Raw genomic sequence first — 24,488 nt, 5'->3', positions numbered from 1 at the left:
ACATGGGGTGAAGTCGTCATATAAATCACATATTATATGCAGATTGTTTCTGTACTGCAGCTGGAGCTGATTTGTGTGACTGCAGGCCGATGATTTGTTTTCAGCTGCATCATCAATACGTCCCTTCACCATTATGTCACCATTAAGTTCATTTCTCAACAGACTCCATAAAAAATGCCGCCTGTCGTTTGACAATGATTAAAAGCAACACTTGTCTGACTCACACCACGCTGTGTGTATGAACACACACATTAATAGATCCACAGAGCGGTTTCAGATGGTAAATGGAGGGTTAACAACACTGCTGGTTTGGCCTTCTGTGAGCAGATCAGAGGAAATGCCACCGAGATTGACGTCTGACAGATAAACCCTGCTCTGGGCAAGAAAAGAGAAAAGGAAACTCTGAAAACTGAATTCTGGTGTCAGTTCCTGTCTCCCTCTTCAGGCTCAATTAAAGCATGGAGTCAGAGAAACATCATCCAGAGACTGAGAGGAGAAATGTGTGTGGAGCACACACATCCAGCAGGTTAGCTCTCCACTGTGTGTGTGTGTGTGTGTGTGTGTGTGTGTGTGTAAGGAGCGAGGCTGAAGGTCCAGGCTGGTGAATCTCCAGCTCCTCACACACGACCCTCTCCTGGACATCACTGCATGGACTCCAGGACACTTCCACTGACCTCTGACCTCTGAGAGCACGGCCCACTCTGATCCCAAATCTCATTAAAATCTGAACTTCTGAGGACCACAGCAGCCGAGAGATGAGACGAAGCAGCTGGAATATCTTGGGGTGTTAGCCTTGAACCTTTCCTTTCATTTTTGTCCTTGTTAGAGACACAAATTTCTATTTCTTCATGAGGATCACTGCTGCTTCACTCTGGGATTAATGAAGCTCAGTTCAGTCACTCCAGAAGTTTCGATCTTCATGCATTTGGATGTTCTCTTTTGCTTTAATTCCTTGATTTATGTACAAAATAAAGCTTCATTTGCTCATAATCTGTTCTAGAATGTCAAATCTGTCTGAAAATGTTGGAAATGACAGATGAAAGTGGTTAGAATTAGGTAGAAAAGAGCTGAAAATGTGATCAAATGTGATGTTTATCATCCTAAAGTGTAGCTTCAACTTTACAATACAACAGAAGAGTTTTTAATACATGTTTCAGAACTCCCGCATAGGAAGATTTACAAGCTGAGCTCACCTATTCTGAAAAGTGACGTGTTTTATTTTTGGCTCCAGTTCAATTTGATTTGGTAGAAAAATCACAAAAATGCATCTTTTGGTCCTAAAGGTTTCAGACCTCTGATCTCAGGCAAGCATATCTTCTAAAAACAGGACACCAGGCTCAGTGTCTTGATACTTGATACCATGCTGTTCCATCAAAACATCCCTGAAAACCTAAAACTTCACAAATTCACAGTGAAAAGGCTGAACCTGAGAGAGGATGCTCATGACGGTATCATCTTTACTCCTTTTTCAACTTTCTGTGGAAAAGATGTGGTTCATCAGAAAGTACTTATATTCCATCCATTTCTGAAAACGTACATTCAGCACAGTGTGGAAAGAGAAATAAACTACAAATATAAGCTGTAATGGGGTGGATAAATATTATTGATATTTACTGTCAGCAGACGACCTGGTGTGGTGTGTGTGTGTGTGTGTATATACGCACAGTGAGCGGCTTTTATTCTCACCACTGTGTACTAAACTCAAATTGCAGCAGTCTGAATCCAAACTAAATGCCGCCACAGCTCAGCTGACAGTCCATCCAACATAATTACACATTAAAAAACCTGAAAATCTCCTCTCCAACTTTTTCATCCCCTTCAGACATAACTGGCAGCTTCCTTCAAACAAATCAAAGTGTTGTGTGTTTCCCTCGTCCTCCATGTGTCTGCAGCCCACACTGAGCCTCCTCCTGAGCACCACCACACGGCGGGATTCAGGAGTCCCGAACGTGAAAAGCAGGATTTGGGAATTTTTGAATAATCTGGAGGTTTGATAAACAGAATCTGGACAGAGAGAAAACCCGAGCTGATCAGTGTAGGCTGCTGTTTGAAGACACCGGCGCCCCTTCCACACAGCCGTCCCTCAGCTCCACTCTGATGGTCCTCTGCCCGCACGAGCTCTCCTGAAGCCAGTCCAGCTGCTGAAGGCTGTTTAGTCCGTCTCCATGGCGCCGCTGTGAGTCTCCTTGGACACCATCAGTCTCATCAGCTTCCCGTGGAGCTTTCTCGATCTTCTTCACATCCTGGGCTTGGTCTGTCTTGTACTGTAAGCACTGAGCAGATGAACACAGCAGACCGTGGAACTACAGGTCGAAACACAATAAGAAGAAATAGTCACCTCAGTCACTTCTGGTTCTGGTTCTACTCATGATGATTACACGCGTGGCTGCGGAAAACGTTCTTACCACCACATTATCCGTCACTTTAATACAAAGGTTCCCATCGCAGTGTCTGTACTTGAGGACCACTCGGACCTGTAAACGCAAAAAAAACCAGAAAACCGTGCTGAGATCAGGGGAGAACCACGAAAACAGGCAACGCGACCGTCGGCGAGTTAGCATGGGAGCTAACATGCTAACAGCTGGAGCGCAGCCCGGCAGAAAGAGCGTTTTTACCTCATGGGTTCCGTCAGATACAGCTTCTCCGCAGCTCGAGCGAACTCCTCCAGGTCTGGTAGTAAGGCATCTCTGTCCGCGGCAGCGCTGCCCGACGTTAAAGAAACACGAGCTTTACCTCCTGAGCACTGCTGACTTCCGAACACCACATCAGCACCGGCGCAGACCGATGACGACACACCGGAACCGGAAGAGACGCCTCTCAAATCCAACAAAAACAAATATGAAAAAAAAAACCCGGATGTGATTTATGTCTTCAAAATTTAGTTAAATTAATAATATCATTCACGAAAAAAAATCTTTTTTTTAATCTTCTAGGAAAACACCAATCTGTACGTTCTGGAAAGTGAAGCGAACTCCATTTCCCATCATGCCCCGGTCCTCCCCTCTGCTCCTGGTTCACGGCGCTTCGTGTGTTTGTGTCGGAGTGCCTGCAGATCTCCAGAAGAGAGAAGCCCCGTCTGAGCCAGAGGAGTCCAGGTAGGAGAGCAGGTGAGAACCCCGCGGGGGGGCCGTGTCTGTTTTAACAGTTCCTCATACTGAACGTTCTCAAACTCACCTGTTGGTGACAAAAAATAAATAAATAAATAAAATGAACTTCAGGGGGGAAACTTGTGCTTTACTTTGTGTAGAGATGTTGAGCAGATTTCAAATTAAAGTCTGTAACTCGCAGTGTGGTTGAGCTAGCGTGAGCGCGCGTTTGGCACAGTCAGATATCAATGATGTTGATTAATGATTCACTGAGCTGATTATTGATATGGCAATATATAATATACTGATGTCACTTTAGCTTAGCCTCCAGCAAAGTTATTGCACTTTATTTTGTAAATTCAGATGTGCAGCATCACATTTTCAGTATTACTTCAGTGAAAAAGATTTGCATAGATTTTAACAATGAATGCAAAGATGGTTTTAAATCAATTAATCTTTATTTTTCCTTCCACTTTATCTCACTTGGTGAAATATTTTCCCTCAATAACACTGCAGCTTGAGTTATCCATCTTTTTTTAAAGGTGCAGTAAGTAAGAAATTTAACCTAAAAATGATTACAATTATTCCCATTTTTCAGCTGTCACTGAAGAAACATTCCCTTTAAACAACCTGTCAGTTTCAAGTTAAAGTAAGAAATTTACTACAAATTAGTTACAATCATTCCCATGTTTCACCTTTCGTTTAGAAACTTTCGATCTAAACAATCTGTCGCCTCCATCAATAAATGTTCTGTGATGGAACAACTCCAGTGGGTGGAGCTAGACCATCACACTTCCTGGTTCCAGAGCCAATCATATGTGAGTTCCCAAGGTCACCAATTGCAGGGCAGCAATCCATATTTTATGACCACGCCGCCGGTGTTGTGCATGCACAATATGTGCACAAGGTCCCGGGCGTGTGCATGGGTGATGCATGTGTGCATGACACTCGCTGCTAGGGCGAATCGCCCGAACTGAATATTACTTACTGCACCTTTAAACTTCCTCCACCGAACCCAGTTTTTCACCACAGGAGAATCGTTGAGCTGTCATTTTGATTGTTGCCTCTGTGAAACCATGCTCTGTGGTTAAAGTGGTTCTTCATGTGGGTGGAGCGTTGCTCCACTGTCATGATTACAGCCCACAGTACTGGAGTACTGGGATTACCTCCACAGTACCGCTCCAGCTGTCCGAACCGGTGCAGCGCCCCCTGGTGGCCGGAGGGTGAAAGACGCCACATGAATAAAACTGCCTGGTTTTTCTGGTGCAGACTGGTGAGAGTGGAGATGTTTAACTGACTCATGCACGTACACACACACACACACACACACACACACACACACACACACACACACACACACACACACACACACACACACATTCACACACACACACTTTGTGCTGCCTGAAAGCAGCTGATCAGCAGCTTTTCAGTGAAAGAGCTGCTCAGCTCTCTAATCCCATCATATGGCCGCCAACACAACAGCAGTCAGACACAGTTTAATCTTTGGCTGATGGACACTGCGCATGACTCAGATTACACTGCTCTGTGTGCTTATTGTGTGAAGTTGTTGAGACATTTCACCAAAGGAGATGAAGTGGAAGTGGTCTGTGTGATGGAGCAGCTTCTTCCTGTGGCTGTAGAATGATTTAATCACCTGTCCTTCTCCTAAAGGGATTCAAATGTCTCCAAAAACCAACAGCCAGTAAGAAACACTGAGACGACTCTCATGTTTAGTTTATTTCTTTCTGGGTGGTTCTTCTGAGTGGCAGTGCTTTTTCTCTTGTCACTGATGGAGTGAAGAAACAGAAACAGGAAGTAGTTTCATGTGTTTGTTGTTGTAATGTTTCTCCCGCGGTGCTGTGTTGACCTCCCCCTGACCCCGCCCCCCCTCAGACCTCCTGGCCATGTTCACCGAGCTGCTGCTGGGCCTGCTGCTGGCAGGTCTGATCTGGTTCCTGGTCCAGAGGAGCAGGAAGCAGGTCCTGACCTCAGAGGATGGCTGGTGGGGTCCCGGACCGCGGCCCACCGCGGAGGAGGACGACTCCATCCGTCCCTTCACCATCACCACCAGCGACGAGGAGCTGCAGGTGAGTCCGTGCGCCTGTCCCACCGTCAGCTGGCGGGTCTTCACTGGTGCCGTGCCGATGCTCAGACCTTCCGCCTGCCCCGTCAGGACCTCCACCGGAGGATCGACCACACCCCGCCCCGTCCCCTCTCTGGAGGACAGTCGCTTCACTTACGGCTTTAACTCCCAGTACCTGAGCACGGTCGTCTCGTACTGGAGGAACGACTTCGACTGGAGGAGACAGGTCCAGAAGCTGAACCAGTACCCCCACTACAAGACCACCATCGAAGGTGAGGACCGCCGGCGCAGGTGGAGAGCGTCCTGCTAGCTCCTCACTCCCTCCACCCTCCAGGCATCGACGTCCACTACCTGCACGTCAAGCCGAAGACGTCGGAGGGGACTCGAACCGTGCCTCTGATCATGGTGCACGGCTGGCCGGGCTCCTTCTATGAGTTCTACGGTTTGATCCCGTTACTGACCGACCCGTCGGACAAAGACCACCTGGTGTTTGAGGTGGTGTGTCCCTCCATCCCGGGGTACGGCTTCTCCGCCGCGCCGTGTAAGAAGGGTGAGTCCCGTTTGACATTAGGTGTCAAACATGCGGCTCGCGGACCAAAACCAGTCTATTAGACCGACCGGTCCGGTTTTCCTGAGACGAGGCTGTTTGTGTGAACAGGCTTCGATTCCGTCTGTGCCGCCCGCGTCTTCCTCAAGCTCATGAGGCGTCTGGGCTTCCAGCAGTTCTACGCTCACGGAGGAGACTGGGGCTGGCTGGTCACCACCAACATGGCTCAGCTGGACCCCAAGTACGGCGCCGCCCGTGTCCTCCGCACGCTGGCCGCCGCTGCCGCCGCCGCCGACTCACGCCGCTCGCCTTCTCTCTGCAGGAATGTCAAAGGCTTGCACGTGAACTTCGCCCCGCCCGCCAAACCGGGCCTGGCCATGACCCTGTCCATCCTGCTGGGCCGCCACTTCCCCAAGCTGTTCGGCTTCACCGCCATGGACACGGAGCGCCTCTACCCCTGCCTGGACAAGCTGGTGCTGGAGTCCATCAAGGAGACCGGCTACATGCACATCCAGGCCACCAAGCCCGACACCGTGGGTGAGAGCCGGGGACCGCCTGCCGACCTCAGACGCGCAGACTCCGCCTCCTCCAGTGCTACCGCGCCGCCGCCGCTGGTCGGCGTTTCCCCCGTCCTCAGGTCGAGGGCTGAACGACTCCCCGGTGGGGCTGGCCGCCTACATCCTGGAGAAGTTCTCCACCTGGACCAGCCGGGACTTCAGGAACCTGGAGGACGGAGGACTCACCAGGTCAGCCGGCAGGGCCAGGGTCAGTTAGGTGTGTGTGCTGGTGTGTGTGTGCTGGTGTGTGTCCTGGACCTCTGTGTGTGCCACAGGAAGTTCTCTCTGGACGACCTGCTGACCAACGTGATGATCTACTGGACGTCCGGCTGCATCGTCTCCTCCATGAGGTTCTACAAGGAGAACTTCGGTAAAGGTCTGGACCAGCCTCACGCCAGGTGGAGCAGGCGTCTGACGCCCCAGACGTCCACAGCAGACACCACCCCGTCACCTTGTCTCCGTGCGTCCCCAGGATCCCGGTCTACGTGCCCACGGGCTTCGCCTGCTTCCCCAACGAGCTGATGCACTCGCCCCGGCTGTGGGTGCAGCAGAAGTACCGGCGGCTGCTCCGCTTCTCGCCCATGGCCCGGGGAGGACACTTCGCCGCCATGAGGAGCCGCGGCTCATGGCCGAGGGACATCCAGGCGTTCGTCAGGATGGTGGAGAAGAAGTAGAGCAGAGGCCGACTGTTAGAGAGACGCACCGATCTCTGCAGGAGCTGAGAAACATCAGTATTTTACTCTGTTTAGTGCAAAGAGGTCTGACCACATTCTTATCTTCCTTTATCATCATTCTTCACTTGACCTCCATCTGTTCCACTGTAACCCTTCTTCCTCCTGTCAAGAGGCCCGTCAGTAGAGCAGTAGTAAAGACTGTGACTGGAGCACTTCCTGGTTCAGGAGGCTGAGCTGATCCCTCCCGGAGCGGAGTGAGGAGTGTGTGTGGTGTGTTTGGGTTTTTGTACATTCCACTGCTGAAAATTGTCCAGGTCTTTTAAAAAACATGAAGTATTAAAGGTTTCTCATAATGTGCTCCACTGTTTAATGTTCTTGCTTTAGCGGCTGTACGGTAACATCAAACACTAAATGTCTTCTGCTGAGGCCTTTCCTGAACTGACGTCTGATGGGGGAAAGTGAACTCAAATACAAATAAAAAGCCTTTTGATCACAAGCTGTCTTCTGTATATTTAACTGAACGTTGTCTACATGCTCATTGAGAAACACCACATCAGTCAGTTGTTGAATTTCAGTTTATTCCTCGACTCTAGAGCTGCTCTTCATGGAACATGCTTTATAAATCCATCACAAAGTGTCGTCAAGTGTTTCAGTACTCCATGCTGTCAAACCACAGCTCCTTCACATCCTCCACTATTAAAGAAAACTCATTTCCTGTCACTGAGGCTTCGTAGTTTCTCCTCCCTGTTCAGTCCAGGTGAATTATGAGGATCAGATTTGTGCATTAAACTGGTGATTTTGTGTGTTGATTACAAGTTCACAAATTATGGGATTAATCGTGATTAATTGTGGTCAGAGCTGTGATTAATTAGTGACAGCAGCACTAAAGTCTACTTAATCTGAGGAAACATGAGTGTAATTTCCTCAGTTTGTTATTGTGACTGATGCATCCTGAAGCAGAACAGTTAGAATTTATCATCAAAGTGTTTTCTTTTGGTTCCCAGGATCAGCTGAAGGAGTCTGGTGCTCCGAGCGTCTGAATCCCAGCAAACATCTGACCAACAGCAGGGGTTAAAACAGTTAAGACTTTATTCAGCTCGGTCACCAAAACAAAACTTTAGTTTTAGATGCTTCAAACCCCAACGGAAAGTTACACTAAAATAATGAAGATAGTGAATTTGCTTCTCTGTTGTTTTCAGTGGATTGTTTGGATGTGTGTGTTCCTGATGTGCTCTCTGTCTCTGAGGCCGTCAGATGCTGAGCTGTGGGTGTCTGTCGGTGGGGCTGGATGACCCGTTCCCGCCTCTGACCCCCTGCTGGGACGAGCCAGATGTGCGGATCTCCCCGGAGCAGCTGCAGCTCCGCCCGGCCCGCCGTGTCGCTCTGCCCCGGCCCTCCGGCAGACCCTCCAGCTGCTCCCAGACTCCCCAAGGTCCCCGTCCAGCCTCCCACGGCTGCACTCCCCCGGGCCGGCGTCCAGGGGAGGACGGGGAGGACGGGGAGGACGGGGATGACCGGGTGACGGAGATAAGGACCACATCAAGTTCCCCACATTACCTCACCAGATAAGGAGAGAGCCGGGAGGAACCGGGGATGGACCAGAGACCTGCTCGGGACTCGGCCTCCAGCTGGAGCTGCGGGACTCGGCCGGGCAGGAGATGGTGAGCAGCAGCTGAGGACGCTCCACACACACGCACACACACACACGCACACACACACACACACAGCCTGACCCAGCATCATGTCCCTGAGTCCTCTGGAGGGTCTGATGTCTGTGAGCCGGCAGCCCGTCTGCAGCCCGGAGGATCCTGCAGACCCCCATCTGGACCCCCACCCGGACCCCCACCCGGACCCCCACCCGGACCCCCGGCCTCCACGCAGCAGCAGGCAGCTGCAGTCCAGACAGGTAGGACTCCTCACCTCAGTCTCACCAGGATTAACTGAACTCAGGGTGTCAAACATGCGGCCCGCGGGCCAGAGCAGGTCCGGGTTAGGGTTGGAACTGACTCAGTCAGAAAGAAAACATGGAATTTGTGGGATTTTGATAAATATAACAACTTTTTCTGAACGATGCACTGAGGATGGCTTGCTCAGAAGTTTAACAGAAGAATAGCCTCATGAATGTATTTAAATGAAACTTTTTTGATAAAATATTTAACCAGTTCAAACAGTTTCCTCAGACGTTCCTCATCAGGATTTATTATGACTGAAATAATCTCTCTTCTTCAACATCTGCTGCAAAAATAACATAAAATCAGAATAATGACAGACGACGGCTGTATTTTAAAGTCTGAGGTACTGAATGTAAAATACTGGTGACAGACGGTTGTAATGTTTTAATGAAAAGAAGAACAAAACAGTCTCACAAAGATAAAAGTTTAACAAACTAACAATATCTTCACTCAGTAACTGTGGATTTTTCTTCTGTTCTTCTGAAACCTCTGTGATCAGCTGCTGTTGGCCAGATTATATGTCAGATTATCAGTTTGATGGGAAAAGCTCCACAGGCGGCAGAGGACCGTCACATTCCCCGGAAAGCTGCAGTCACGTTAAAAACCTGCGATGATCATTTAAAGACCATGAGAAATGTGTCTCGCTGACTCCCGGCGTTCGGGGGTGAAAACTGATCTGAGGAGCTTCAGCCGAACGGAGAGGATGAGTGAGGAGAAGCCTGGAGCTGCAGGACGCTTCGCTTCTGCTGATGTTGAAGCTTTTCTTAGTTTTCTCTGAAACGCGATTGAACGGCTGTATTTTCTAAATCACTTTTAGATTTACACTCTCATTCTGTGGTCTGGGCTGGCCCCTGTGCGGTCCGGCTGTGGCCCCTGTGCGGTCCGGCTGTGGCCCCTGTGTGGTCCGGCTGTGGCCCCTGTGCGGTCCGGCTGTGGCCCCTGTGCGGTCCGGCTGTGGCCCCTGGGCCTGGTACCGGTGCCGGTCTGTCAGAGCAGTGAGGTGGACCCTGTTCCCTGCAGCAGGTGCAGCTTGTGGACCAGAGCCGGACCCCCAGGACCCAGCACTCCCCGGAGAACGCCGCTCGAGAACGGAGTCGGGTCCGGAACCTGCGGCAGGCCTTCCGCAGCCTGCAGGTAGGACCCGGGTCCGCTCCGGTCCCCCCCGCCGCCTCGGCCCATCTCACTGTCCTCTGCCTGCAGGCGGCGCTGCCTTCAGTCCCTCCAGACACCAAACTGTCCAAGCTGGACGTCCTGGTTCTGGCCACCAACTACATCGCCTACCTGACGGAGACCCTGGACCAGGGCGGGGCCGAGCACGCCGTCCCGCCCAGACCGGGGGGGTACCTGCACCCGGTCAAGGTGAGGACGGCTCCCTGTGTCAAGATGAGCATGAAGGAGGAAAAGAGGAAGACGCTGAGAGAGAACGGTTTGTCTCCTCAGAAGTGGCCCATGCGCTCCCTGCTCTACTGCGGCACCGTGGGAGACCTGCTGTCTGCTGGGCCGGCCAATCAGACGCTTCCCCCTGGACAGGGCAGAGCGAGGCACTGAACACCGGCAGCTCCTGACACACACACACACACACACACACACACATACGGTTCAAAGTCATGAAAACAAAAAGTCTGTTCATCTGTTTGGCAGCTCAGAAGAAGCTTGTCTGATTTCATTCTGTGAAATCTGCAGTTTGACACATAACAGAACGGTTCTGTGGATTTCATAGAGGTCATAAAGACGTGACAACGGTTCATATGAGGCTCAAATGAAGATTAAAGATCCCATATTATAAAGATATTCAACTGTTTCACAGAGGTGTCAGAGGTCCAACAACACAGGGAGGGGCTATTTCCAGAGGGAGGGGCTATTTCCAGAGGGAGGGGCTATTTCCAGAGGGAGGGGCTATTTCCCCTCATGACATCATGAAGGGGAAATCTGTGATTCGCCTGTTTGAGCACATGTTCTACTGAGGGAGAGGAAAGACTTTCTTCACTTCCTGGGCCTCATACACAGAATTCACATGTTACTGTTAGAAAGGGAATTTTACATCATGTGGGAGTTTGTTATTTAGATCTCTGCAGGTAAAAAAAAAGGCCTTGAATAAAAGATTAAACCACCAAATGAAGATGATTTCCACCCCATTGAGAGTTTTTCCTTTTGTTTTTAATATTAACATGTTCAGTGTTTAGAGCTAGAATGAATTCTTGGGATTGAAAAACACAGACAGCTTTAACCGATTCTTCATCAGTTCTGTTTTCATGTTCAGTCCATCTGAAGATTTCACCAATTTATCAGTGAAAAAAGAAGATTAAGATCTGGTTTTTAATGTTGCTCTTCTCTCTTCTCTCACTGATGTGATAAAATGTGACTGAAATATAATCCAGGTTCAGTAGTTTCAATGAAAAGAGACAATTCTTTAAATCTTAAAGACAATAGAGAGTCGAGCAGACACGTCTGTTCTCTCGCAGTGAGTCTTCTCTGCTATCTGAGCATGAAACAGAGCAAAGAGAGACTTGATCCACCACTCTGATCAAACCCACCCGGCTGTAAAGACCTTCCAGAAATAAAACCCTTCTCTCTGTGTCGGGATGTGAGTCTTTGTCTGGAGGCTCGGATGTTTTCTTCTGCCGACAAAACCAGTCGATATGTGTAACTTGAAGAATCCAAACCTCGGGTCCAGTTTCATTTCTACGCTTCAATACTTCACTGTCAGCAATAAGATGCACCGCTACAGGAGACAAGTTGAAATAAAACACAACGAAAAGAAGTCTGCAAACAGTCCAGGCTATCTAGCTAAAAATAAAAAAAGAGTTGTTGGTATTTTGTTGCTCAAACTGGGTGACCATGACCTTTGAACTGAATCATCCTGAACTTCCTGTTTTAAAGGCTCCATGACGTGTTTGTTTGTCTTCAGAGTAACGCTTGTCTCTGAGAACTGATCTAAAGAGCAAGAACGCATGACGTTAAACATTAAAAATCTTTCAAATCATGTTAACTGAAGCATAATATAATGAAACCCTGTAGAGCCATGTGAGGCACCACACACACACAGCTCACACACTCCTGTGCTCAGTATAATCCATGAACACTCCTCATCCAGCCGTATGAATCCATGAGACCGGCGTCTCTCCTCCTCACCCCTTCATAACTCACGGAGTATTTTTACCTCATGGTTATATTTTCTGGTGGGTAATAAGAGGCCGGGCCGATAAGTCACGCTGACATGTTTGCGGGGGAACAGATGAGTCTGGTACACATGAGAGAGCAGAGGAACTGCGCTCGTCTTCCCCTTGAACCCAACGGGCTCGGCTCCACGGCAACGGCCCGGCGTTCAAGGCTGCTGCCGTAAATCTGTCGGCTCGGCGAGGGGAGACCGGCAGACCGCCGTCCGGAGGCAGAGCCAAAGAAGCCCCGGCTCGCCGGCGGTCCAGGAACGGCTGGGTGAGGAAGGAAATGAGCGGCTCAGCATCGGCCTCTACAAACGTGTTTCACCGCTTCAAACATCTGAATAATCTAGAATAGAACAGAATAGACTAATGGATATCCTCCCATTCTGTCAGTGGATCAATCACTTAATAATCACATCCAGCTTCAGTAGGAGGTATTACAGATGACGTAACATTTATATATTTTAGTTTATTCTACCAAATATATAGTTTATTCTGCCGTACAGGCACCTGATCCTGTCTTTGCAAAAACTTTGCCAGACTCCATAATTTTCTCCGGCCTCTGATCAGGCACAGACTGTTTAGGAAGATGTCCTCATTTAACTGCTGGTTGTCCAGATCAGCGGTTCCCAAACCACGGGGCCACAGATTCGGTACCAGGCCGGACTGAGAGAATCTAAATCTTTATGTTGAAAATTAATTTCTATTATTCTGCAATGAGTTGTAGAAAAACGCTTCACTCCCATCAGCAGTTCCTTCTCATGTATTATGCGTTCTTTAAGTCCTGACTAAGGTGTTTTCATACATCCTCCTGCTGGTCCACGGACAATGATGTAGCTGAAAACCAGTCGGTGGTTCAACAAAGGCTGGAGAGCACTGGTCGAGGTGGTGACCGGAAAACAACGTGGACTAACGCAGCAACTGGAAGAGTTTATGGCAAAACCTGGTCTGATGGTCTGTGACTCTCTCATCTAGAATACGGTCCAAACCCAGAGTAACGAGCCGTGCGTAATGTTGCAGATCAGGTCAGTGGTACAGTACATCAGGGTGGAAAGAGTTTTTAAGGACCGTGAAGATGTGGGCCCATTACAATGACTGGCTGATAAGCCGCTGCAGGCTCAGTGCTCCGGGCACTATTCACTGAACTGGATCCAGCGTAAGACGGACCAGCCTGTCGGAATCAAACCATCCCGGTGCGTACAGGTGCTGACCACTCTCGGGTTTCGGGCTACCAACTCTTTCCAGTGGCAATTAGCCAGCAGGTGTGAGTTTGATATGATGTTCTGTGTTCTGCCTGAAGTCCTCCTGGGTTGTACATGGTCTGGGACCTCACAGCCGGCACGGAGCACAGTAACTCCAGCTGTGTGGGATGGCACAGCCACCTCCCCAACGTGAAGACGTGCAACAGGTATCATGCTGTAGGTGTGTTTCAGTATATCTCTACACACAACGCATCAGTCCACTGAGTCTTTTCAGAAGTCCCTGATATTTAATTTAATTTAATTTAATTCAAAGACAGATGAAACTGGACTTTCATGCTCTCCGCTGTGGTCTAAACCAAATGCGTGTCGCCTTCCCCCTCCTTTGGCTGTCTTCTCTGCCATGATGTAGCATAAAAGCCACCACAGCAGGGTTTCTTTATATGCAAAAACAGTTCCATGCTCTTTTCTTATACATGCTTCCTGTAGGGAAAATCATCAGGAAACACTCCATAAACTTATATTGTTATGCAGATGATACACAAATCTGTTTCTCTATATAGCCAGATGCACAAGTCCTTTTAATAAATATATTTGTGTGTCATCAGCATACGTGATGAGTGAACCCTACAATGCATTTTATCTCAAACTCTCCCAACACAACCATTGTAAGATCCCTGCGTCTGTTTTCCTGAACTGAATTAGGTTAAGTCTACCGAGTCCTGCACGAGCAGCTCCAAACCTTTCAGTCTGATGAGTGAGGCTGAAGAAACAGAGGCTGGGAAACAGAATATATTTCCATGCAGAGGTCAGTGACTAACATTAAATTACACACCATGTCAGTGGATGTCTTCGCCCATGCATCCATTTAAAGACAGCTCTTTATATCTCTGGAACGGTTTCAGCAGAATGGGAATCTAAAACGTCTGCCACCCCCTCCAGATGAGAGATTATGGACATAGTTTCACTATCTGCTGCTCATTATGGCCGGTACACACTGATTACAGCCGGATTTATGGAGCTCTGAGGACACATTCCCCCCTGCTCCGGCCAAACGTTTGCTGGAACCGCTTGGAAGTCCAGACAGACGAAGACCTGTGGAGGAGGAGCTGGTGAACAAGACAAGGGGGAGAGGAGGAAGAGTGAGCAAAATAAAGGCGCAATAACACGAAAAGAAGATCAAAAGTGGACAGTAACACTAAGTCTTTCAACACTTTGTTTCTAGAAGTTGGTTCAGTCTGATTAATCTTATTATGACAAATAAATTCACTTTTATATAAACTGCACCGGTGAAAGCATTTCAGAAGAGAGAGAGAGTAAGAGAGGCGGGGGCTGCTCCTTCCAGCGCTTTCTCTGGCTGGAATAGAACCAACACCCTCTCATGTTCAGAGTCCATCAAAATAGGCTTTATTAAAAAAAACAAACAAAGAAATCCTTTGTGAAATGAAATGCTCAGGAGTGAGTGCTGTATGAGGCAGCATTGTGTGATTGTGGACGATGGCAGACTGGGTGCTACCATGATGACTGTGACGCTTCAAGAGCGGAAGGACGTTTGGGAGCAGCTTCATATTCCAGAGAAGAGTGTGTTACTGGAAGGCGCCTGCAGTAGTTCTTACCACCTTCTTGAATCCATTCGATCTGTGATTCCGTTTGATGACAGTTTATACTCATTGTGAAGAATCTGCACGTGATGGTCAACATTTCATTACATCTCCAGCCGTTTTTCTAAGACGTTTTTTTTTAGCAGCTTTTATTTCCTATTCTACAAAATGCTGCCAGCAATCCATCCTGGATTTGGTTGCAGCAACAGTGTTGCTTTTCTCCTGGAGTAATTGTTGAGATTACTTCCTATTGATGTAGAATAACTGCCTGCTCCTCCATAGTCAATATTATTTCTTAATTACTATTTTTTCAGCCCAAAGTAAGATGTTTATTTCCATTGAGGAGCTGCATGCTGTAGCTTGCCATGATTCTCAAACTGTGGTCCGTGTCCCACCAGAGGTACGTTCACTCCCTCTAGTGGAGAGCGTCATCGTTTCTCATGCGGGACACACCGACGAACTGGATGAAAGCCACAACAGACATGAGGAATTCATAAAGAACATGTTTATTCTTAAAAGTGATTCCCATCAATCGAGCATCTGTGATTACCAGGAGGGAGAGGAGACACAAGCACGTCGATGGAAAGTAAACGTTACACTGAAAGGTCAAAGGGTGAACATGCCGTTTGTTTTCATTCGAGCACGTCCACACGTCGGGGGACATGAGGCTGCTCCTCGCCGCGACGTGGCGGCGTGGAGACACGGGGACGTTCAGGGGAGCAAGGCACAAACAGAGCACACCCGTCTCTGCCTCCGTTTCATTTTTGGAATGCTACACGAGGAAGAATTCTTGCGGATGGGAAAACAGAAACAGAATAAATATTGTTCACAGCAATATTTATTGGTGCTTGAAATTACTAAGTGCCACGCGGTCTGACTGAGTCACTGGAGAAAGGCACGGAGCGTCTCGGCTCTCCTGCACGCCACCAGCTCATTGTGCTTTAGTGTCACTGTGTACCGGTCAGGTCAAAGGTCACTTCAACTACTGCATCGCCGTGAAACACAGCGCTGCTACATCTACGCCTCCAGCTAAAGAGCCACTACAGAGGAGCTGCAGAGCCTCATGTGGCTGCAGAGCAGCAGGGTAAGAACAGAATATCAGCTTCTGGCTTCCTGCAACACGATAAAGGATATTTGACTATCATTGACATTACAGGCACACACTTCAAGTAATTTCAGGTATGAAGGAGGTTTACGAACAGGAACCAGTCACAGGGTTCAAACTCGTAGATTTGGGAGAATTTGAGATGCGGCACTAAACAAAAAAACAAAAAGTGAAGGTGTCTACAGTAAGTTGTGCGTAATCTAAATAAAATAAAGGTATTGCTGGTTATGCACTGTAGCTTCCAGTGTGCCACATTCTCAATTCTACCCAACCGTACAAAAACACAGTGGTTTTTGTACAAAAACGTCACATTTCACTTCACGAAATGTGAGCAGGCCTCATGTGAAATCAAGTATAAAAGTAAGACTTCAGTTTGCAGTCTCTAGGAAAACAACGCTCTGAAAATAAAGTTCGATCTACAGTGAGAGGATGGAGATGTTTGAGGGGCGAGGAGGAGTCCGAGCGGCCGCCAGACTGGAAGTCCTCTGCGTGAGATGAAGGTGAACATGTGTGGACAGACCTGCAGGTGGACTCAGGACCGACAAACACGGTGACGTCAAGAATTCTGATTCCAAAAAGGTCTGTGTGACGGGGGAGGGGGGGGGGACGAAAAAGAAGAAAAACACAACAAAGAAACTGAAGCAGCACGTTTCAAACACTTGGAACTGGCACGGTTTTAAACATGGAATCACACACTGGCACCGAACACGAGCTGAGCCGACCGGCTGGAGAGGCCACGCTGAAAAACACTCGGTGTCTGAGGAGATCGAGCAGGGCTGCTATCAGGAGGGTGTGTGTGTGTGTGTGTGTTTAGAGGGACTTCGTGTGCAGCTCCTGTTTACACAGACGGGTGAAAACATCAAACTTTGTATTTGGCTGCTTCCTGCTCTCCGTCTCCGTTTCCAGTCCAGTAAACAGGAGCTGCAGCGTGAGGCTCAACCTGTGGTTCACCACTGGGTTTAAGGTCCTTCTAATGGATTTGAAATGCGTTGAGGTTTCCCAGTGGGTCACTGTCGTGGGAACATGGTAAGAGATGAACGTGAGAGCTGCACAGCATGTTAAATCCTCTCGTCACGCCGCTGAACAGAAGACAAGCTCCTTCTGAACCTGAATCTTCAAAGTGTTTAACGAAGACATCCGAGGTGTTCAGACATCAGCAGCAGCTGGATTTTAACGCTGGACTCTCGTACGGATAATGCTCTCTAAATGATTTGACGAACGGCCACAGGGTTTCACCTCAGCCTTCGACCCGGACAGGGCCACTTCATCTCCTCTCTAAACGAATAACTGTGCTTCTACATAATGTGAGACAGCGGCTCATTCTGCTTATATTACACCTTATTATAAATATCATTCTGAGATTTGGTTCTTTCATCTCTACAAAAATAACGATTTCACATCCAATAACATCTACCTGATTCCGTCAGTGGCTGGACGCGGCGGATACGATGCAGTGAGGGAAGCGTCCTCTCCGCACAGACACCAGCATCCGCCCTGCTCCACTCACTCTCTTTAAATCTACAATCAGTCACCGGCTCCCGTTCTGTCTTTGGAAGGCGGCGTGGGAGCAGAGGCCGCCGAAGGCCCTCACAGAGCCGTCTCCTGGACCGTGTGATGGGTGGCCTGACTCGGGGAGGTCGTGACCCCGGCGTCCGGGTCCCCGCCCCCCGCTGGAGCCCCGCTGCCCTCCGTCTCCTTGTCCTTGCTGCAGTAAGCCGCTCCGTTGCTGTCTTTTTTGGCCATCCGATAAGGCTGCGTGCTAATTTCACTGGGCTGCTCGACAGAAGAAGAAGAAGAGGAGTGAGTGAGAGAAGTCCCCGATGAGACGGACGGGAAGTGACCGCGGCAGCTCACCTTCCTGTCCAGAGGAGTGACGCAGCACATCTTCTCTTTGTAACGCTCCGGGAGGAAGAAGAGCAGCGTACCCAGGACGGGAAACACCGTGCCCGGGGTCAGATCCTTCTCCTTCATCGGCCCTGACAGCAACACACACCGCCGGTTAGCGCCGGCTAACACATGCTACATAGCATCAAAACACAGTACAGCTTTTTATTAGCTCCAGCTAACACATGCTACGTAGCACGGAGCTCCGCCCACCTGTGATCAGGCTGACCAGCAGTCCCACTAAGACCACGGTGGCCGAGTTGTGAGCGCTGTACCACATGTAGGACAGCGAGTAGAGCGCCTCCACTCCTGAGGGCCTGAGGAGGAAACCGTTCAAACCACAGTCAGCCTGGTCCTCACAGGGCGACACGGGTCAAAGGTCAGAGTGTTGGTGACCTGGGCGGGGCCGCGGTGGTGATGGCCAGAGTGCTCATGACGGCGGTGGTGAGGTTGTCGAACAGCGGCAGGTCGGTGGCGTTGACCGGGGGGCCCGGCGCGGCCCCCGACATGCGCATCACAAAACTACCGATGCCGATCCAGAAGGCCATGGCCAGGCCCGTTACCAGGCCCACCACTGCCCCCTGCAGGGAGGAGGACACAGCTGCACTCACACGCTGAACCGCAGAAACACAGCAACACAGCTGGAGGCAACACTCCACTCACGGTGGGATTGGCCCAGGGGAAGAACATTCCCAGACAGAAGAGTCCCAGCAGAGGGCCGCCCACCATCCCAAAGATACTGAAGGCTGCCTGAGGACACACAGCGCCGAGTCATTCTCTGAGAATCGGAGTGCCGAGTCCTTCTGAGTCAAAGTTAGTGACTGAAAACTGGCATCCCTCACAGGAGACAGGCGAGTTACCTGCAGCACTGATCCCATGATAGAGGCAAGGTACGCCATCGCCAGACACACCAAGCCGTACGCCAAAGCTGTGGAGCGCACACACACGCACACACGCCATTGTTTAGGACGCTAAATCGCCCCGACAGTCTAACTGAAGCGCACAGCTCTGCAGCATTCACACGGTTCCTCACCGAGTCCTTTGGACAGCAGAGTGGCTTTGGCTTCAGTCATGTTTGGAAAATGAGGTTTGATCAAGTCCTCCATCGTCACCGTGGCCAAGGAGTTAAACGCAGACGAGATGGTGCTGGAGAGGAGACACACACAGGTTTGAATCGAGAGCCGACGTCTACAAAGACTAAAATAATAAAGTGAGACGCACGTGATTAAATCATCTGATCAAAACTGGACCCAAGAAGAGAAGCAGCTCCGTTGTTTCAAGTTATTTAAAATCCATGGAAATCATATTTTTCTGTATTTATCGGGGGTCAGACATGCTGGACGGTGTGTCAGCTCACCTGAGAGCTCCACTGAAGAGGCAGGCCACGAACAGGCCGGGCAGCCCGGGCAGGTCCCTGAACACATCCATCACGAAGTACAGCACCATCTGCACAGAGACGCAGCGTCAGCGTCCGCCCACAGCCCCTCCACAAGGGGGCGCCAGGGGAGCCTCACCTGGTCGTTAGACGTGACGTAGCCTTTGTCCAGAGGACTGTCCTCCCCGTAGCGGGCAAACATGACCAGGCCCATCAGACAGCCTAAGCACAGCACCACCTGCTGGCACGGGAACACCACGTAGCACGACCTGCGGAGGCAGGGCGGAGCTCAGCGCGAGGGTTCACCCTCCACCGGCGAGCTTACCGGCGTGCTTCAGTCACTCATCCTCACATGACGGCCTCCTTCTCTGTGCGGGAGCTCAGGTATCTCTGGACCTGGGCCTGGTTGACGCCGTACAGAGCCAGCATCAGGAAGACTCCGCCCACCCCCAGCGTCCAGAAGGTGTGTCGCTCCAGAGGGTCGGGGTTCAGGCTGCAGGGGCAAATATTGAACGTCAGGGGAGCCACATGTGGCGCCACGGCTGCAGGTTCCAGACCCGAACTCGCTCTTCAGGAACTGTTCTGACTCACTCCAGCCCCGCGATGCGGTTTCCCTCCTTCGCCTTCCTCCAGACCTCGGCGATGCCTCCAGCCTGACTGGCTCCCACCACGATGACGGCCAGCTGGCCGGCGAACATCACCACCGTCTGGAACACGTCGGTCCAGATCACGGCCTTGAGGCCCCCCTGCGGGACACACCACACTTTCTCCACCTCTGCTGTGTACAGCGTTGACGCTCGGTACCACAGATTGTTCCACATCATTACAAATGACTGGACTCACCATGGCTGTGTACAGGGTACACACCAGACCCATAGCCAGCACCGCCCCCCAGAGGTCAAAGCCGGTCACTGCAGGAGAAGAGAGCGGCGCCTTATCACACCCGTCCAGAAGCACAGTGTGTGTGTCGAGCAGTGTGTGTGTGTGTCGTCTGACAGGAGCGGTTTGAAGTGTGACAGACCTGCGTTCAGAGCCAGCGCTGGGGCATATAGGACCACTCCCATGTAAATGACCTGCAGAGAGCAGCAGCCTCCAGTCACTCACACAGTTTCCTTTCCTTCAAAATCAAGTATGTAGTATGTTCAGACTCATGCCTGCATCAACTTTTCATCATTCTCTGATTTTTGATTCATTTCTCTCCAGTCTTTATTCGTCACTCTGTGAGGTGACTTAACGTCAGCCTGGGACTGAATCTGCACACTAAGCGAGAGGCGGGAGTAGATACCATCTGGAAGATGAAGGTCACTGTTCCACATATTCGAACCGTCTTGTTAAAGCGCAGCTCCAGATACTGTTGAAGAGAAAATGTCAAACAAAACAAAAAGGAGCCAAATCAAAAGTCTGCCAACATATCATCTCAGAGACGTAGTGGGCTTTCTAATCCGTCAGTGCTGACAGCGACCATCAGAGCAGTCAGACACTGAGCAGCTCTCCTCAGATCATGATGACAGATGTGTTCTGGGAAATCTCTGATCACCACAGTCCTTCGGTTTAGGACACCTGGACTTTACCTCGTGGAGGAAACCACAGGTAAGAGGGAAGATCTGAACTCTGAGATCATATGTGTGAGAAGCTGAGGAAAGGAGTGTGTGCTGACAGAGTGGAACTGAAAACATGCAGACAGAGGGAGAAAGTAGATTCATTAATAAAGACAGCAGATTAATGGGTCAGTAAACCAGCAGGTAAAAACATTGTGACACAGTGAGTTCCTGTTGTGTTAAGAACCTCCTGAACAGAGAGCAGCAGAGTAAAAATGACCCACAGAAGTGAGGATGGAAGCACCACAGTGAACTCAAGATACTTCAACACTCCAAAGTGAGTGTGAAAATCTTTTTGAGTGATTTACTTGTGTTATTCACATATGATATGTAAATATGACATATTACATATGATTAAATGCCTGATCAACATTTATTCTCTTATAAATCTGGTAAAGCGTCATTCTCCTTCAGTGTATTGCATCAAAAGTCTGACTGAAAACTTGTTTCCACTGGTCCAAAGGTTCGCTGATGCAGTTTTTCATAATTCATCATAGTTTAATGATATCTCAAGTATAAAAGCTTCCACCAGGGCAACTGATGGAGGGAAAACGTTTTACCAGTGCACAAAGGCAAAAGAAACGGCAATACTGATAATATTTCCATGATAAAATGATGGCCATCTACGTATCCACAGTTAAAAAACCAAGAGAAACAAAGATCCGTAAGTCATGACAAAGGCCGACACTTGATTTCCTGCATGTGTAAAGTAGATGTATGATACACTTAAAGGGGCTGTATCATGCTTTTTTAGCTAAGCCAAACCCTAGAAATGGCATTAACATGGTAATAGTTTATTTTTGGCGCTAAGGAAAAGTCATTTTGTGTGAAATACGAGGGGCGACCCAAAAGTTCCCGGACTGTAGTTATAACTTTTTATTTTTTAATCTTTGCTATTATTTGAAACTGTCACCTCCAAAATCCTCTCCTTTGGCTTGAATACAACGCTGCACCGGAGATTTCCACTGTTCAGAAGAGTCGCCATGACCGAGCGTAACTGTGCCGATAAGATAGAACTTCGATTTCCCCTCCCCCGCCTGTATGCCTGTCTTACCTCTCCGCTGCCGCTCCAGTTTCATCTTTGACAACAAAAAGCCGTCGCCTGGGTCCAGATCAGGTGAATATGGCGGTGGGGAGGCTGGCTGGTCACGGTTTTAGTCAAAAAATATGCTTTACGAACAACATTTGGTGCTATTTCTGTGCGTAACGGGGCGTCCTGTGGTCTGCTGTCTGCTATGATGAGGCCATTTCCGGGTGCCTTCATCTCACTGCTTCTAATAACTGCCTGAGGATGATCTGTCTGGATCTCTACAATACTCCCATCAGATCTGTAATGTCATCAAAAGTCCTGCGTGGATCTACCAGGACGTCTTCTTCAGTTTTTGTGACGTTTTCCTCTGTTCTGGAAGTGGATTGTTGTCCTCTGCGTGCCTGGTCTTCCTGATGTAATCTGATCGCTCTTAAAGGACCAAACCACTCAGACACCCTAAGAATCCTTCTTAAAGAATGTCTGCAACATGGTGAGTGTTTCTGCCGCTGTTTTTCCCAATAAAAAACAAAATGTTTTGACAGAGCGCATATCAGTGGGTGTCCGCCATCTTGAAAAATCGAAGAGCGGGGTGTAACTCTGTCAACATAAACAATGATTGTCAGCTGACCGCATCACGGGGGAAGACCAAACCTGGCACAGTTATGCATGAGGTTATCCTGTAGCGACATCTAGCGGCCAAAGTCAGAACTTCATTATATTTTTTTATTAATAGAATCAGTCCGAAAACTTTTGGGTCCCCCCTCGTAAAAGATTTTCTGGGGCTAATTCTGAAACCCGGAAGAGAAAACGCTCTGCTTCACTGAAAATCCCGCCTCTCCCCCTGTGGACTTTGACGGACAGCGTACTTCAACCAATCAGCGCTTCAAAACAAATACGCTGGCAAGCTTTAGCTCTTTAGCTTTAGCTTCTCTACACGCAAAGACACGCGAAAACATCTTTTCCTGTTAGAAACTCACCAAGCGCAGACCCTTCAGACTCTTGCTCTTGCTTGACTGTTGCTTTCAGACGATGGTTAAAGTTTATCTCCGTAATCGGAGTTACAAAAAGCAGCAACGCTGATTGCCGAGGGCCTGCAGGAGGGGGGGTGGGGGGTGGGGGGTGGGGGGAGCCTTCTTCTCCGTGTGACGTCAATGTGGGAAATACAGAGTTTTCACGGGTACGGGAGGGGCTGCCTCTCTGAGCAGCAGAAACACGAGGAAAGCTCAAACACACAGGCACGAAGGAAAAAAACGCTTTGGGGGTGTTTTTGGCAAGTACATAACTATATAACAAGGTTAAAACATACAAAAAGTGAATTTTGCATGATACAGCCCCTTTAAATAATGATAAGAGCCGTTCTTCAGAGTTTCTCCTGGTTCCTACCTCGTATGCGCTGGACAGCCTCAGCCGGTAGAAAACCGGTATGAAGACATGAGCAGGGATGAGCAGACCCAGGAAGTAGGAGACGCCCAGGAACCAGTACTGGGTTCCAAACGCGTAGATTTCAGACGGAGCGCCCAGGATGGCCACGGCCGACTGGAAGGTGGCCAGCAGGGACAGAGACACCGGCAGGCAGCTCATGGAGCGGTCAGCCATCAGGAACTCCTGCAGAGCACACCGAGCCCCCCCACCGTTACAAACCTCAGGGAAACATTCAGAGAGCCGGAGGAGGAAGCAGCGAGGGAAACCTGGGTGGTGCGCTGGCGTCCTCCGGAGAAGGCGTAGAAGAGGCCGATGCCAGCCGAGGCCACCAGCAGCAAGGCAAAGATGACGTAGTCCACCGTGGTGAAGTGCATCTGGACCACTTCCCCCATGGTGACTCTGGCTGTGGGGGGGCTGGATAACTGAAGGCACTGTGGCTGGTCCCGTCATTAACAGACGCCCATCGGGCCTCCTGGTGGGAGCTGAGGACAGACACAGGAAACTCCTCAGGAGGGACACCCCAGGACCAGGACGAATTCCCACTTTTAGCTACCGAGTTCTGAGAGGAGGACTTAAATGTCATAAAGCCTGTTTTACTCCATATGCAAAAAAACAGTTAGCATGTAGCATCACTGGTGTGTGAGCGCTGAAACGCTTCAGCCTGTAGCACAGCTCAAAGTAAAATCCAACGAGCATTTCAACTCACGAGCGACCTTGGGCTAGCTCTGCTGCTCCAAATATCTCTGCTGATTAAATTGTTGGGATTATACCAACTATTTTTCTCCTCTTGATATTTTGGCAGAGCATAATTTACAGTCCGTCTCACTTTTGTCACTAATACCAAATTATCTCCTGCTCTCTTCTGTACCTGCGGGCGAGGTTGCTGAAACATGACATGAATTAATACTCAACTTTATCCATATAGCACAATAAAAACGACTGCAGCTGAGCCAAAGAGCTGTACAAAAATACTCAAAGACGTAAAAACAAAGTGCAAAAAAAAAAAAAAAAGGTAACACTTAACACTTAGATGTGCTACAGTTTTGATAACGACCACCAAACACACAGGAACAAGAGAAACACTTGAATCTCTGCAGTTTTCCTGCCAGACCACTAGCAGGAGTTGTGTTTGATTTAAGTAAGAACAGTAAACGTGTCCTTCATGGTAGAGGTCCACTCAGCATAAGTCTGGAGGAAAGGAGTCTCCACGT

General features: G+C 49.3%; 4 protein-coding genes across 4 annotated transcripts; 2 read left to right on the top strand and 2 right to left on the bottom strand.

Moving 5' to 3' along the window:
- Positions 1-1,215: 1,215 nt before the first annotated feature.
- srp9 (signal recognition particle 9) lies at positions 1,216-2,685 on the bottom strand. The gene is given in 5 exon segments (XM_030109996.1): positions 1,216-2,224; positions 2,226-2,273; positions 2,406-2,476; positions 2,617-2,664; positions 2,667-2,685. Coding segments are annotated over 5 exon segments (258 nt in total). The 3' UTR covers positions 1,216-2,152.
- A 285-nt stretch (positions 2,686-2,970) lies between these two features.
- On the top strand, positions 2,971-7,433 carry ephx1 (epoxide hydrolase 1, microsomal (xenobiotic)). Its single transcript, XM_030109960.1, is given in 10 exon segments — positions 2,971-3,107; positions 4,983-5,176; positions 5,263-5,289; positions 5,291-5,444; positions 5,507-5,722; positions 5,831-5,960; positions 6,042-6,256; positions 6,357-6,465; positions 6,552-6,674; positions 6,749-7,433. Coding segments are annotated over 9 exon segments (1,359 nt in total). The 5' UTR covers positions 2,971-3,107; positions 4,983-4,993; the 3' UTR covers positions 6,951-7,433.
- Positions 7,434-8,691: 1,258 nt separating this feature from the next.
- Positions 8,692-10,450, top strand: tcf23 (transcription factor 23). Its single transcript, XM_030109753.1, has 4 exons — positions 8,692-8,856; positions 9,923-10,036; positions 10,103-10,261; positions 10,343-10,450. Exons 1-4 carry the CDS (start codon positions 8,692-8,694, stop codon positions 10,448-10,450), a joined length of 546 nt encoding a protein of 181 aa, XP_029965613.1.
- A 6,770-nt stretch (positions 10,451-17,220) lies between these two features.
- slc5a6a (solute carrier family 5 member 6a) lies at positions 17,221-23,696 on the bottom strand. Its single transcript, XM_030109954.1, has 16 exons — positions 23,544-23,696; positions 23,239-23,460; positions 20,513-20,578; positions 20,249-20,300; positions 20,071-20,138; positions 19,819-19,973; positions 19,580-19,720; positions 19,367-19,496; positions 19,210-19,298; positions 18,886-18,998; positions 18,713-18,780; positions 18,516-18,602; positions 18,249-18,433; positions 18,066-18,169; positions 17,823-17,944; positions 17,221-17,741 (listed from the first exon to the last, which is right to left on the bottom strand). The coding sequence occupies exons 1-16, from the start codon at positions 23,667-23,669 to the stop codon at positions 17,556-17,558; spliced, it is 1,914 nt and encodes a 637-aa protein (XP_029965814.1). The 5' UTR covers positions 23,670-23,696; the 3' UTR covers positions 17,221-17,555.
- Between the last annotated feature and the right edge of the window lie 792 nt (positions 23,697-24,488).

This window comes from Salarias fasciatus, chromosome 15 (assembly GCF_902148845.1).
Source record: "Salarias fasciatus chromosome 15, fSalaFa1.1, whole genome shotgun sequence".
Taxonomy (NCBI): domain Eukaryota; kingdom Metazoa; phylum Chordata; class Actinopteri; order Blenniiformes; family Blenniidae; genus Salarias; species Salarias fasciatus.
Note: the sequence above shows the minus strand (reverse complement) of the source record. Positions and strands in the feature narration are given on the sequence as shown.

Coding starts and splice junctions, on each gene's coding strand:
- slc5a6a (XM_030109954.1), bottom strand. CDS start 23,669: ATGGGGGAAGTGGTCCAGATGCACTTCACCACGGTGGACTACGTCATC. Junction 19,721..19,818: donor AACCGCATCGCGGGGCTGGA/GTGAGTCAGAAC, acceptor TTGCCCCTGCAG/CCTGAACCCCGACCCTCTGG. Junction 18,170..18,248: donor ACCACCGCGGCCCCGCCCAG/GTCACCAACACT, acceptor TTTCCTCCTCAG/GCCCTCAGGAGTGGAGGCGC.
- tcf23 (XM_030109753.1), top strand. CDS start 8,692: ATGTCCCTGAGTCCTCTGGAGGGTCTGATGTCTGTGAGCCGGCAGCCC. Junction 10,037..10,102: donor AGGCCTTCCGCAGCCTGCAG/GTAGGACCCGGG, acceptor CTCTGCCTGCAG/GCGGCGCTGCCTTCAGTCCC. Junction 10,262..10,342: donor GGTACCTGCACCCGGTCAAG/GTGAGGACGGCT, acceptor TTGTCTCCTCAG/AAGTGGCCCATGCGCTCCCT.